Genomic DNA, 15,998 nt, shown 5'->3' with positions numbered 1-15,998 from the left:
TTCCTTAAAGAAGTTGTAGGTAACAGTGGGCAGGTGGGGGAAGCATGGGAAGAAAAAAAAAAAAATCCTCTTGTAAGCCACACCGGCACCACACGCTAACAACAAAGAGGAGACATTGCACTGAGCTGGACGCCGGGGCAAGCGCGCGGTTCCTTCTTACCTGGCGTGGGGGGGAAATGCTGTGTTTGGCTTATAGTAAGTGTTATGCTTGAATATGACTGGTTTAGTAATTGCCATGCCTGACTACAGTTGGTTTACGTCCGGCCCGATGCGCGGGGTTGAGGTAATGGTGGCGTGTATTACACGAGGCATTGGAAAAGCGTCACTTCTGAGGCTGCATTCACGAATTTCATTTAATTTCCACGAGGTACTGGCATTGCAAGCTGTTGCATGCTGCGCATTATGAATCCGCTAATATTCCACTGTAGTAATGGTTGTTGACAGTCTGCCCTTCTGATGCGTATTTATGCTGCACACCTCGGTAAAAAAAAAAAAAAAAAAAAAAAAAAAAAAAGGGCATTCCTTGCTGCAGACCTATCATGTTTTTTTTTTTTTTTTTTTTTTTTTTTTTGTCCGAGGCGTCTGAATGCTTCCACTGGGATGACTGTGTTAGTTTCTGAGTTGTACCCGTACACCCAAGTCTCGTCTCCAGTGATAGTCTTCAGAAAGTCTGTATTACGATTTGCACACTCTAACATATCTTCAGCAACTTTCATCTGCTCCTGATGGAGCAGTAAAGAACTGGATGGATGGATGAATTGTAACTATTTCTTATTATCATAATATTATTGTTGTTGTTGCCGCTACGTACGGGAGGTCACAAAAATGGAGGGGTTAGGCTAATGTTCGTAGATATAAGCTGAATAATGTAAGTAGATGTAAGCAGAGTAGATATAAGCCAAAGTCCATAAGAATATAAGCGTACGTTACACTGTAAGTGAGTTAACCCGTGGTTGGAAAAGGTAGTGTCGAGCCTAGGCGTAAGGTGAGAACATAATTAATTGGTGACAAGCGAACAAGGGCTACTCTGTATCTGGACGGACGACGGATGGCATAGGGCCCCTACAACAACACAGGGAAGGGCAGTCACGACTTAGGCTTGGAGCTAACAACGCCTTACGGTTTTCCTCGGGTCATACGGACTAGTTTATACCCGCAACACGTAAGCTATGTTGTAGTTAAGACTGACAGTGGCATTAACCTATAGAGTTAAGGTGATTTGAAATGATTTTTTTGTATGTCTTAAGGAAGATATGATGACGTTTTAGCTGCTACAATATAGTGAGTACCATGATGAATACTAGAGATAAGCGTGTTCGGTTAACTGAAGGTGAATCATAATGCTGTCAAGTGAAGTCATTTGCAGTGCGCTAATTTGTTATAATTTCATGTTGGCAGGTTTTGACCGAATAAACTGTATTCGCGTCCACGTGCTGGGTCTCAATCACTACTGGTCCTCCAGTGATCACCTCACGGGTGATTACAGTTGTTGTTGCATATGTTGTTGTTACTGTTATTATTAATTTCTTAAACTTCCGACATCCGTGTGGGAAGTTTTCTTGTTTTTGTCATTATTATTATTATTATTATTATTATTATTATTGTAAAATTGTGATGTTTCAAAGGCCATTTGGCCTAGAACCTTGAAACTTGGTCAGCTTAGTCGGACAGCTGTCTGCTTTTTTTTTTTTTTTTTTGGGGGGGGGCCTAACTATGGTGGCAGCCTGTCAACCATATCTCTGGATATTATCCGAAATACAGAAACGTGAGCCAGCCACACAATCTCAAGAACTGCTTAAGCTCGGAAGCTGAAATTTTACTACAATATATAGTCTTAAGGCAGATGCAGTGCGGGAGGAGTATGGTTCCACTAGGTCAGAGGTCAGGAACCCTTAAAGCTAGAAGAGACATTTATAGTTTCATAAAAATGTAGTCACTCTCAGAGCCGCTATACAAAAAATTGTCTCATAAACCGAAATCTGCAGTACTTCCAAATCTGAACAAAACATTACAGTGATATTGTTATGGTGTAGATCTTTTCAAAGTTGAATTAAAAATCTATATGTTGCCTTGCATGTTATATGATGCCTTCGTTCTGAAAAAATAGATGATTATTCATGAAGCTCTTGGAGCCGCAAAAGTGTCCTAAAAGAGCCGCATGCGGCTCCTGAGCCGCAGGTTGCCGACCTCTGTACTAGGCTGATTATTCACAGGGGTAAAAAACTGGGACCTTTCTGGATATTCCGAGTGTCACCTATTTTTCCATGGAGGATTAAAGCTAGAGCCACCTAATTTGGTGAACTGTGATGACCTAAGGTGACATGCACAAGATCACTGACCTTGATCTCATGGTCCTTTTATAGCTCGGCTTCAAGTAGGCAATGGCCATATGGGAAGGTTTTCTTTATGAAATTGTCCTTTGACAATTTTGCAGTGTTCTAGTTATTGTTGTTGTTGTTGTTGTTGTTATTATTATTATTATTATTATTATTACTATTATTATTGTTGTTATTATTAACAACTGTAGCAACAGCAGTAGTAGTACTGTACTGTGGTAAGTGGGGGTGCCCTTCATCCACTCTGTCAATGCAATGCTGCCTCTGGGTAAGTCTGTACTGAGTGTCAAGCCAAATGGTTTCTTGTAAGCCAGGAAATCATTAACATGGGGTGGTAACAACATAACCAGTAACACTTGATGGTTTACTGAGTTACGGTGCTAACCAGATGGGTCCTTTTAGCGATTGCATCCTACAGGTATGGTTGATGCTTATTGCTCACATAATACTACTCATTTGCAAGCTAGGCTGGTCACCCCCGCCTTAAATATTGCACCCGAGTTGCCTAGCATAAATGTTGCGACTGTGTAGCCTAAGCTTTGGGCCTCTATGCTCATCATGGAGTAAAAATGGATTTGGTGATAAAATAGACGAGAATATAATTGTTATAATAATAATAATAATAATAATTATTATTATTATAATAATTATTATTATTATTATTATTATTATTATTATTATTGTGATTATTATTATTTTACCATAAAAACTGGTAGTGGATATAGCTTCATCCACCTTGGCTATGTCCATGAAAGTGCCAAGTTGGTTTCCTCTAGGTATCGGCAGTTTATACAGGTGTTATGTTACCAGCTGAGTTAGCGCTGTGTGAAGGTGCAGATGTGTGTGTGTGTGTGTGTGTGTGTGTGTGTGTGTGTGTGTGTGTGTGTGTGTGTGTGTTCAAATACTAACCTGTAGCTGCTTGACCTGGTCCAGAGATATATCCAGGAGATGTGTATTCGGGGCTCTGGTAATCCTGTGGGTGGGAGAATATTACCGTAATTAAAAGAAAAAAAAACTCATGAGGCCGTATCCTTGTCGTCTTAGGTGATTCTATAGCACGTTTGCTGTAGCTAATATTTTGCATGTTGTATAGTAAATTATTATGCTATTTATATATTTTGTTCATTATTCTATTATGGAGAGAATATCAGTGTGACGTGTAGTAGTCCATTAAGGAAGAGGTGTTTGGATACTTCCTGATCCGACGAGAGTATAGGACCTAAGATATAGAGGAGGGGGATGGGGAGAAGTCAATGAAGAAGGAAAGAGGGGGGAGAAGGATAGATGGAGGGGAGGAGTCATGTAAGATGAGCCTGAAGGAGAAGGTAGGGGAAGAGGGAGAGAGGAGGAAGGAGGCGGGAGAGAAGGAGGACAGGGAAAGAGAAGAAGAGGGAAGGAGGACAGGGAGAGAGAAGAGGGAAGGAGGACAGGGAGAGAGGAGAAGAGGGAAGGAGGACAGGGAGAGAGAAGAGGGAAGGAGGACAGGGAGAGAGAAGAGGGAAGGAGGACAGGAGAGGAAGGGAGGGGAAAAGGGAAAGAGAAAGGTGAGGGAAGGATAGAAGAGAGATGAAATAAGGAGTACAATCAGTGAATGAGGGTGGACCAGGAGCAGAGAAAGAGGAAGGGAGAAAAGTGGAGAGAGAGAGAGAGAGAGAGAGAGAGAAGAAGGGACATAAGAAAAGCCGGGAGGAGGGGAAAGAGAGAGGAAGGGGGGGGCAAGAAAATCCGGGAGGACGGAGGAAGAGAGAGAGAGAGAGGGGGGGGGATTGGAAGAGCTGGGAGGAGGGGGGAAGGGGAAGGAGGAGATATTGAAGAAAGAGGACTAATGCCCAGCGACTGCACGAGTCATCAAGCACTTAGTATTTGCAAAGTCCTACGTGGGAGAGAACATTGTTTCAACTAAAAGGCGTAGATTTATGCCTGTCGACTGCATGAGTCATTATGTAGGCGAGTTACACACACACACATTATATATATCGACTGCATGAGTCATTATGTAGGCGAGTTACACACACACACATTATATATATATATATATATATATATATCACGTTGAGTACATCGCATATATATATATATATATATATATATATCACGTTGAGTACATCGCTTCCCGTCCGATCAGCGAAGTTAAGCAGCGTTGGGTCTGGTTAGTATTTGGATGGGTGACCGCCTGGGAACACCAGATGCCGTTGGGATCCCTACGTGTCAAGTGGGGTTGGTGGAGGATTAGTGCCCCTCCCTGTAAAACAATTAACTCTAAGCCCTTGGCCACCCCGTTTGGGGTACATGGCGTCTGGCAATGAATGAATGAATATATATATATACTGTATATATTACCAAACCCTGCGTGTGAAGATTATAACTAGGAAGCGTGCATTTTGCATATATATAGACCAATCGTCGTCGTATTGTATCATGTATGAAGACACCAACAATGCTTGTATGCGTCCGCCTTGGTTACCCAATGGCGGCTGTCCACGTAGCTCGATCTTTGGCAGCACGAGGGTCAGTTTGGTAGGTAGTCCATTTGGGCTTAACACAAAGTTAGAAGGAACATTAGTTAGACTCTTAGAGCAATGCTTCGCTGCATTTTCCACTGTCCATCAGACTCAACACAACTCAACTGTTTTCACCTCATTTTGTTCCCCAGCTCCACTGTCAGTTGTAGAAGCTGATAAACTTGTCTTGAAATATTTGTTCACTTCTTAGATTTAATATATAGGCAAAACCCAGTTTTGGCCAAACAGTACTGCATTATTATACTGTAACGCATGATAACTGATAGCCAAAAATAAACATTTAATGAAAACACAAAATGTGCTAACGCAGAACTCTATTTCCGGCACAAAAAGGTCATTATTTTTGCTATACGTGCATTATCTTCTCTGAGTAATGTGTGGAAGGTAATACAGTATGGGCAATTTGCCGTTTCGGAGGACGGAAATTTCCGATTGACAGTTTATAGAGCTCACCTACTAACTTTTTTCTAATACAGTAGAAGTAGTTGTCGCAAATGAGCAGTGGGCTAACCGTAAAATCTATCTTTTCAATACGACCTTCACTTGTGAGGATCAAACGGAGAGGTGATAGAGGGCACACAATGCAGATGCGCCGACCAGATTGAAGCAGGGAAGCCAGTGAGAGTGCTTCTCTTAGGTCACATGACACAAACGTAAGCAGACGTCACACTTGCGTAAGCAGCCACGGATGAACTCTGAAATCGGTTCGTAATGGCAGGCAGATGTGATTACTGTTCTCAGTTACTGCGCATTTGTGAAGAATTTTTTCCAAGACGATGCAGCTATTGACTTAAGAGATTACGGAGTTTTATCAGGAGCGTGTGGCTGTCTTAACCGTGAACTACCGTGCAGTTACAGATGATATGGTACTATGGACGCTGGACAGCCTGTAAAAAGGTAGGATTTCTGCATTTTGATGATTAGATTTCAGCGAGATAGGGTGGTCAGTATGGTGTTGGGGAGGATTCAAGGAGGCGCAGCCCTACAGTTACGGTAACTGTTTTCTGATGTTCATTGTAATTTGATCTACTCCCTTCATTTTTATCCGAAAACATCTAAGATACGACTTGTTTAATGTTTATAGTAATTAGATTTACTGCTTTCATTTTATCGCAAATAAAGTAAAATACGATTTGTGCATTTTGAAGTTAGGTTTGAATGCGATGAGATGGTTGATATTTATGGGGGTCTGGGAACGCATCCCTCAGGTAGTATATATATATATATATATATATATATATATATATATATATATGTGTGTGTGTGTGTGTGTGTGTGTGTGTGTGTGTGTTAGTCTAATTCGACCAGTATTTTTTTTGGAAATTAATCTTTTAAGCTGTGCTATCCCGCCCAAAACCCCTGATTCCCCACCAGTCCCCTGTTGTCTTCAGAAAAGGTGTGGGAGGGGAGTAACCTGGAAACGATTTATTTGCGACAGGCTTGAAGGTTAAATTCGATCACACACACACACACACACACACACACACACACACACACACACACACACACACACACACACATGGCAAACCATCTATCTATCCATCTATCTATTACCAGACGCCTTAATCCCGTAAGGGGTAGCCACAAACAAATCGCGTCCATGTCTCCCTGTCCCCGGCCATTTCACTGCCCTGCTCCCCAGCTCACACCCCCCTCTCTCATATACCTCTCCACTCCATCCCTCCATCTCATCCTTGGCCTCCCCCTCACTCTTTCCCCCATCCACCTCACTCACATACACTCTCCTCAGTCACTCCCTCTCTGTCGTCTCTACATGGCCAAACCTCCTCAGTGTGTCTCCTAACGCTTCCTATGACATCCACATCCACACCACAACGCTCCCTCACTTCCTCAGTCGTCAGTCTGTCTCTCCATATGACTCCACATGCTCCTCTCAAATAACTCATTTCCACTGCTCTCACTCTTGACTTGTGTCCCTCCAACAAGGTCCAAGCTTCACTTCCATACGTTAGGGTTGGTATCACAATACTGTCATGCAGTAACTTTTTCACTTCCATGCTTACTTCCCTGTTTCTTATCACTTCTTTCAAGGAACCAGCAACCCTTCTTTCTTGTACTCTTTCAAGCACTTCACCCTCTAAACTTCCATCCTTACCCTTCACACTACCCAGATATTTAAACACTCACATTTTCCATATCCTCCTCATCCAACCTTACAGTACTTTCACTGACTTCATTCTCTCGAAGACCATAACTTTACTCTTCCCTACATTCACCTTTAGATTCCATTTCTATATATTTACAGGCCCAAAAGGGGGAAAACGATTTTTAAATTCTGGAAAGTAACCCACCCCCACCTATGCATCACGGATGGGTATAAGTGTGGAAAACGTTTGGAGTGATGGATGCGTTGTGTGGAAATTTGTTTTGAAGTACATGGAATGACTGTGCTTCTTAATGAGAGAGTCTGTAGCCAGTACCAGAGAGAGAACGTAATAATCGTTCAAGTATATAAGGACGCCGTTGAACGAAATAATAATAATAATAATAAAAAAAACATTTATTCAAGAGGCAGAGCAAAACTGTGTGTGACTGGTATGTGACGTGATGGGTAGGGCGGTTGTTGTTTTGCGTGATGTGGGCGGTTGGGGACGGCGAGGATGAACTCATGAAATGATATTTATTCAAAATTAATAAAATCAAATGTTGCACCTGTATGCGTCGTGATGGGTAGGGCGGTGGCTGTGGTGCGTGGTGTGGATGGTAGGGGGCGGTGAGGTTCGCCTGGTTGACGAGGAACAGCAGGAGGGAAGTGCCGGTCAGACCCAGCAGCAACACACGACCCGGCTGCCTCCTGAACACACAGAAGAAGAAGAACGGTTAGATTTATTGCCTGTCAGTTGCACGAAGGGTTAGCCATAGCATATGCCTATCGACTGCAGGAAAGATTAGACATGCCTGTTGACTTTACAAAGGGTTAGACTCATGTATGTCGACTGCACGAAGGATAAGACTGATGTCTATCGACTGCACGAAGGGTTAACTTTATGCCTATCGACTGCACGAAAGTTTAGACTTAAGCCTGTCTATTGGACGAAGGGTTAGACATGCCTGTCGACTGGACAAAGGGTTAGACCTATACCAGTCCAGTGCATGAAGGATTAACTTTATGCCTGGCGACTACGCGAAGGATTGCCTTTGTGTATCAAATGTGCGAAGGGTTATTTATGCCCATCGCCTGTACAAATGGTTATATTCATGTCTATCGACTGCACAAGGATCACTGACTCTTTCAGTCTGGCGATCATACTTCATAGTTTTGTATTATCCTCATACGGTTCTTATTCGGGTTACGAGAGACTTTTTGAACAGGAGGGGGTTAAGGCTTTTCCATAAGATAACGGGGCACGTGTGGTGCACAAGCTCACTCCTTAGCAGTTTCGAAGCATGGTGACGAAACGTGCTTTTAACAGTGGGGCAGAAGCAGGGATGCTGTTCCAGTTCATCAGGTCTACACAGTCATTTTTCAAGCATTTTCCATTACCATACTCTAACACCGCAAGTGCCCACTGATCGTTTTGAAGGGCCTTAAGGCACAACCATCATTAATCGCTTCACTACGAGAGAGCTTTTCCATCCGTCAATCCGTCATCCAGTCCTATGCCTTCCTATGAGGAGAGTAGGAGCCCGGGCCTAGGCAAGATGGGCCTGACATTTAAGATGAGAGAGACCAGCCTCACTCATCCCTGAGTGGCATTACGTGAGCAAGAAACCCCAACTACCCCTTGGATATAAAGCTACACAGGACCAATCCGATTGGAGCGCCTTACCCACTAAACCACCAGGCGCCATAATTTGGTTAAATGGTTACCACCCAGCGTAGTAAATTGTTTCCTGGTGTCCAGGAAACCGTTTGGTTTGTCACTTAGTGTAGAGTCAGCCATAGGCAGAAGGAAAAAGAAAGAGTGAATGAAAGACATAAGAGGAAGGAAGGAAGGAAAGGGCAGACACCCAAAGCAGCACTACATCGTGTGAGTGGATGGTGAGCGCTCCCACCTACCACCTAAGAGCTTTTCCAAACCGAATAAAATCGGCTAGAGATAGTATTCGTAGATAGTCCTGAAATGGTTAATGAAAGCGCGTTTAACTCCTCCATTTCGAAGTCACTCCCGAGCTTAATTAAATCATCCTGGAATAAAATACAATAAAACTGATTTCCTTGGGGCGAAGAAACATTAATGGGAATTATTCATAACAGATTTAACTAGTTTTGTACAGTTAGGGGCAAAAGTTGTGTTTGAGAGTCTGGTGCAGGGTGTTAGGGCGGGGTCAAAAGATATGTTGGAGTCATTGGTTCTGGAAATTAGTGCCTTTTACCACTGACTCTTTTTGACAACATACTCCCTGACAGTAGGCTACCTCCAAATGAAACATTTTGACCATACGTTTACCTCCTTTTTTTACAATTATTGACCTCGATTTTACATTTCCGGACATCAGTATCGATCCACCTCCTAATGATGAAAAACGAGACAAGTGAGCAATGATCTTCGAAACCCAAGTGATGAGATTTTCGAACCTCAACAAACTTTTCGGAATATTACATGTTTCAGAAATGTTCCTGAAAAGAAGATCGATAGTATTGTCCGCGGCTGTACATATCACCTTCGCGGGATTCGGGGAATTAAATGCGAAGGTAAAGCAAAGGACAAACACACACACACACACACACACACACACACACACACACACTATAAAGAGTAAATGAGCTAAACATAACCGACTTCCCCTAACACTCTTTTTCTTTTTAACTACGGTATTATCGATCTTTTTGTTCTGAGAATCTAGCCGTGTCGGAGTTTGTATTCTAAGTGGCATAGGAGGCTTCGTACGCTTCTTTGTGAGAGATTTATTTGACATGTCTCAACATAACACTCTCTTTTATGCTGTTGACGTCGTTTTGAGGATATTACGGTGTGAAATGCAGAATAAATCGCTAAGAGAGAGCTGCTAGGAAACTTTCTACGTCATTTAGAGTATTTCCCTTAACCTGTACAAGAGGCGACGGCTCAGCACCCGACGCATTTCTCACAGGTTTCAGCCCCTTCACTGCATTGACGTCTTATCTGAGTCTTGTTATCATCCTCCTATTATAGTCTGCGTGTGGGAGAGTCTCGTAGTGAAAGTGTTAAAACAGTCTCTAAGCCTTGAGATCTTTCTGTCCGCATAAAAAAAAAAAAAAAGTGATTTTCACTTTTTGTTTATCATGTTCTTGCTCTCAGTATATTTTTTCCAATAAGGGGAGGCTAATGGTATCGAAGGTGTTAAGTTGGTGTAAGGAAGCCGTGATGTGGAGAGTGATGTGTTCCCGCACTAGACATACATACTACTGACTTCATAATTACACACACACACACACACACACACACACACACACACACACACAGCCTTAGTCAGCATGACTGCTTTCCACACCTGGAGAAAGAGAGAGAGAGAGAGAGAGAGAGAGAGAGAGAGGGAGGGAGGAAGGGGTGTGCACAGGTAATTAGCATTGCCACATTTGCAGGGCAGAGGTAGGGTCATAATTCATGCACTCACTCATGTTGTCATAAATACCACGGTTGTTGTCACAAATATTATCAGTGGTGTTATAAATATAACCCATTTTGTTATAAATACTTCCACTATTGTCACAAATACCATCACTCTTGTCACAAGTACCATCGTTGTTGTCAGATACCACCACCGTTGTTTTGTACTGAACAAGGTCAAGACAGTGCTCTTGATCTTGGTACTGAAGAAACAGACCCAGATAACTCCCTACATGCGAGGACATCTCTTCTGTTTCATCCCTGCTACTGTTGGACGATTTTGTACTTACTATCGCCAGCTCTCTGTTAATGAATTACACCTCTAAGGGTCGAGCCAGGGACCAGGATGTAGGTTTCTCCCAGCCACTCCAGTCTACCACTGTATTTTACTCAAGCGATTTCATTTAACAGTGACAAATCTTAACACCTAAGTATTAAAAAACATCTCAATTCTTTTGTTGCTTTACAGTCAGTTTGGTATATTTAAATTGATTTTGGTTAATCTGAGTCGGTTGGGGTTGATGTTGGTTGACAATTGTTGATTTGGGTTGACTATTGATATGGGATTGTTTTGTTTGAGTATTATGTTCAGGCAAACACCAAACGATTTGGTCTGCTGTAACAAATCTTAATCAGAGGGTAAAAAAAAAAAAAAAAAAAAAATTTGTTGCTATGGACGCTGTTACAAATTTTGCTCGGGCTGGCAGCAGACGGTTTTGCTGAGCTGTTTCCAAGCAGTCAGTGAGTAAAACACTCTTCGTGTGCCCTTCCTCTGGTATGGACTCGCCAGGGTGTTCTCCGGCTAACGATCTTGTATAGCTGGGCGATATATTAGTTGAAGTTTCTCTCTCTCGGAAGAATAATTTACGTTTCTTGTCACTGTGCTTTCCCCCTTAGAGTGCTTTCCCCATCTCTCTCTCTCTCTCTCTCACACACACACACACACACACACACACACACACAGGCTACTGAGCACTTCCCGTCTCCACGATAAAAATATCCCTCACTAAACTGTTTCTCCCCTACAAGTCCTTCACCCTTTCCCTTCCTCCCTCTCAGTCTTTTCCCCTCTCCCTCTTTTTCCCTTTCTTTCTCTCTCTGCACACCCCACCCAACATGCATCGTCCACCGCAACACGTCAAAACCCTCCTTGCAGCTAATATGCATGACAGTTGCCGTGAGAACAATGGACACTTTTCCCGCCGCGGCTCCGTCACCGCTCTAACGGGAGGCGTGTCACCGTGAAGGAAAACGGGACTCTGAGCGCGGGGTTATTATGTTTTACGCAGTCGTGTTAAATACTGCCTGCTGCAAAACGATATGTGCTTGTTAATCTCGTGTTACTATAACTACTGATTAATGTCTTTTTGGATGTAGGGTGCTTGCTATGATATTTTTAATGCTGAGCAGCGCCGATGTCATCGGAAATATTAATTTTAGTCTAACGTTAACATTGCGATGTTATGTTGATTATTGAGTTTTGTTGTGTCAACTCCATCTGTGCATATAATGATGTTTTGAGCTAACGAATGGTCTTGGGGCAAGACACGTAAACACTCTTTGGAGAAAAACTCACCTTCAGGTAACCTAGAGCTCACCCAGTCTTTTTAACTGCCCGAGTGGCCTAGCGTGTACAGTGACAGGTGTGCAAAACAGCCGTACTGCTGACGCAGGGGAGGTTCCGTAGCAGATTTATTCGACATGTTGCACCTTATTCTCTTGTGTGTAATAGTTGTACCGTTTATATCGTTTTGACTTGGACATAGCATGAGTAATATAGGTGTAGGCTACAAAAGGACATTGAGGTGTAATGTGCAGAATACACACACACACACACACACACACACACACACATATATATATATATATATATATATATATATATATATATATATATAGATATATAGATAGAGAGAGAGAGAGAGAGAGAGAGAGAGAGAGAGAGAGAGAGAGAGAGAGAGATACCATCATCATCATCCGGACCTCCTTTCCCACCCTAGGGCAGGGTGAGGAGTAACAATGTCCAGACAGCCCAAATTTGCCCAATCCAATGGGCCACGATTCATTCATTCATCATTCAAGCCCTCGGAATCCTGGCTTTATCGGATACGCCAAAAACATTCACCACGTTCTGTAGCTTCACATAATCGTATCCAATAGAGTCAGTCCAGACGCTGCCACGTTAAAAAAAGGGTGCCAAATCCCTGATCATGCACTTCTTACAGCATTCATCCAGCCAGCTTGATCTCCTGTCAGTTCCCTAGCCTCACCGACTTCCAAACCTCTCTTCCTCACACATTCATCCAACAAATCTCTCCACCTTCTCCTTGGTCTACCTCGCCTCCTCCCTCTTTCAAATTCGCTCAGATAATATACATACATACATACATACATTCATACATATATATATATATATATATATATATATATATATATATATATATATATATATATATATATATATATATATATATATATATATATATATATATGGGGGGTGAGCATAAGCTTCACAGACTGCTACCAAGGCCCAGTAATCTTCCAACATACCATACCATACATGTCACCATATGTTAAGGAACAGGTGTTACCTCCAAAGCCACTTACACTGTACAACGCTTAGGGTTGCGTGTTTGCTTTGAGTTCAGGAAACAAAAATAGTCCCGTCCTGCAGTATCAGTTACTCCGGATGTTACTTTAAATAATGATTAGCATTAACTGTTGTGTTAAATATTGATTATTATAGTGCTGATTTAAAACAGATATAAATGTTGATATGTTAAATAATGGTATAGCAGGTTATGTTAGTGACTGGTCCCGATGTTATATTAAATATTTATTATTACCACTAATACGGTAACCCATTCACTACGCGAATCTCGTAAGAGTACATTAATGTGCTGAAGAAAGAATAAGTCATGATTTCCGAATACGTTAAAAAACTATGAAAAACTAATTAACTACACTTATTTTTATAATACTAATACTAATACTACTAATTATAATAATAATAATAAATAATAGTAATCAGAAGAAAATGAAGAAAGAAAAGATAATGAGGAAAAAGATACAGGTGACATAATATTCCAGTAACCAGTAATTTTGTGTGTTTGAGCGTGTTGAATTTTTTCCCTGGGGCCCAGAAATATGCCTGGTGGGGAAGTGCAGCCCACCTAGCCTTGAGTTGGTCCTTGCCCTCACCTTCCCTTCACGCTCCTTCCCTTCCCTCCACACTTTCTATCCTTTTCATTTCCCGTCCGGATTCTCCCTCCCCACTTTCTTTCCTCATTTCCCGTTCCGATTCTCCCTCCACATTCTCCCCCATATCCTTCCTCCACATTTCCCATCCTTATTTTCCCTCCATACTTTCTGTACCCTCCATACCCTCTCCTTATTTCCTGTCAGTATTCTCCCTTCACATATTCTCTCACCTCCATACCCTCCCTCCCCATTACCCGGCCGTATTATCCCGTTATCCTCCCTCTCGCTTTTACCCCTGTACCCTCAATCTTTCCCCCTTCCCCCCTTCCATTAGTTTCCAACCTCTCACCACAACCTCCTTCACCTCCAGCCTTTCATACTCTTCCAGACCCGTCCACACACTCCCTTCACCGTTTCTCTCCCTGCTTCCTCTCCCTTCTGTACCTTCTACACTTTCATCCTGTCTCCAGACATTCTCTTTGTTCCATACATCCCTCCACACTTCCTCATCCAGTTCTCTTCCTTTCCTTTCCTACTTCCTCACTTTCTTACGCTCCCCTTACACTCTCTTTCTCCTATTTTTCCTCCACACTTCCATACTCTCCCTCCACCAAATCCTCCTTTCCTTAGATTATGTAACCCGGAGAAAGTAGACTTACAGGACGTTATTTCTCTCTCTCTCTCTCTCTCTCTCTCTCTCTCTCTCTCTCTCTCTCTCTTTCTCTCATTTTTACCTGATCACTCTGTCCACCGGCGAACATCTCTCAATCTCTCTGTGTATCTACGCGTTTTTTCATGGCTATATCTTTCTCTTAAGAGTCTTTATATCAGTAGTCTCTTCTAAGCCTGAAATCCTTACGCAGATATTGGACTTACATCGTCTCTAATCCTTTCACTGCAATGGCTGAATTTAAATGCTCTAGCTTTCTGAATTGTCCTCCTCCTCCTGCTCCTCCTCCTCGTCATCATCATCATCACCATCATCATCATCATCAGCAGCAGCAGCAGCAGCAGCACGGGTATTATCATCATCATCATCATCATCATCATCACCACGATTGTCATCATCATCATCATTATGTACATCAACATTATCATCACCATATTCATCGCCGCTATCATCATAATCAACACGACTATCATTATTATCATCACCACCTCCTTCACCACCACCGTCCTGCCCTATTAGTGGTATACTATATTGCTTGCGGGACGCTTCCGAAAATGTTCTCGATATTAGAAATGGTCTGTCAGTAACAGTTGTATATTTGTACACCTTCCCAGGGGGCAAAAGCCGTTTTTGCTGGTCAACCAGACATGGGTTGTTATAAAATGTCGTAACATACCATTTTAATCCTTGGACTATCAGGAACAATGTCCAGGTACACAACTTTGGAAGCCAAGTACTGTAAGCTGGGAATGCGAGATGGTTTCCAAGATGGCTGCCGGTTCTATCTGTTTTACTATATGATGATAACTTGCCAAATAAATTGTATGTAATTTTATTTATTCAAGTTTTAAGGACATTTATGTCATATTGTTTTGTCTTCAGAATGTAAAAAAAAAAAAATAGATTATGTTCAAAACTACAAAATATTTGTAAAATTTAATAATTTATTCAAATGAACACATTTTTTTTCTCTTTAGAAGTTTACATACTTATAATGCCTGAGATATTTAGCAGAAATACAGTTACTGGGAGTATAAACAGCACACACCAGAGAAATGTCTATAAATGAACATGTCATGAATATAAGTTCCTATATCATTCATTCATTCATTCATTGCCAGACGCCATGTATCCCAGACGGGGTGGCCAATGGCTTAGAGTTAATTGTTTTACAGGGAGGGGCACTAATCCTCCACCAACCCCACTTGACACGTAGGGATGCCAACAGCATCTGGTGTTCCCAGGCGGTCACCCATCCAAGTACAAACCAGACCCAACGTTCCTATATCATGCTTTATAATATTCCAGTAATTATTTCATCCTTACACCATAACACATTTTTTCTTGTGAAATAATTATAACACAATCGATATAACTACTGAAATAACTAATACTGAGATTTAGTCTAATCCAGAGATAATCATATTCAAATTGAGAAAAAGGAAATGCAATATTCAGAGATGATCTAGTCAGAGTCAGGACTGTCCTCAGAGAGAGAGAGAGAGAGAGAGGGAGGGAGGGAGGGAGAGAAAGCGAAGGAGAAAGTAGGGCGAGAGAAAATAATAAACTGTACGTTGCGAGAGAGTGCAGTAGGAGGAAACGGAGGAGAAAGAAGAGAGAGAGAGGAGGGGGGAAAGAGGGAGAGAAAGCGAATGAGAAAGTAGGGCGAGAGAAAATAAAATATGTTGCGAGAGAGGGCAGCAGGAGGAAACGGAGG

At 42.1% G+C, this 15,998-nt stretch overlaps 1 protein-coding gene and 1 pseudogene across 3 annotated transcripts in view; one reads left to right on the top strand and one right to left on the bottom strand.

Moving 5' to 3' along the window:
- Positions 1-15,998, bottom strand: part of LOC145413852 (carbohydrate sulfotransferase 4-like) — a 610,328-nt gene that overhangs the window by 517,961 nt on the left and 76,369 nt on the right. For 2 of the 3 annotated variants that reach the window (XR_013899769.1, XM_080283518.1), the window contains exons 1-3: positions 9,870-9,920; positions 7,532-7,673; positions 3,246-3,309 (exon numbers count right to left, since the gene is read on the bottom strand). Coding sequence is in view for 2 of the 3 variants with exons in the window: in XM_080283518.1 (XP_080139644.1) it covers positions 3,246-3,309; positions 7,532-7,673; positions 9,870-9,904 (241 nt within the window). In the remaining variant the exon portion in view is untranslated. Of the gene's footprint in view, positions 1-3,245; positions 3,310-7,531; positions 7,674-9,869; positions 9,921-15,998 lie in introns of those variants that run through there. The other variant, XM_080283520.1, reaches the window with a different exon arrangement.
- Positions 4,426-4,524, top strand: LOC145413889 (5S ribosomal RNA; annotated as a pseudogene).

Source organism: Coenobita brevimanus, chromosome 97, assembly GCF_032717465.1.
Source record: "Coenobita brevimanus isolate Jiangsu-jjx chromosome 97, ASM3271746v2, whole genome shotgun sequence".
NCBI lineage: Eukaryota > Metazoa > Arthropoda > Malacostraca > Decapoda > Coenobitidae > Coenobita > Coenobita brevimanus.
Note: the sequence above shows the minus strand (reverse complement) of the source record. Positions and strands in the feature narration are given on the sequence as shown.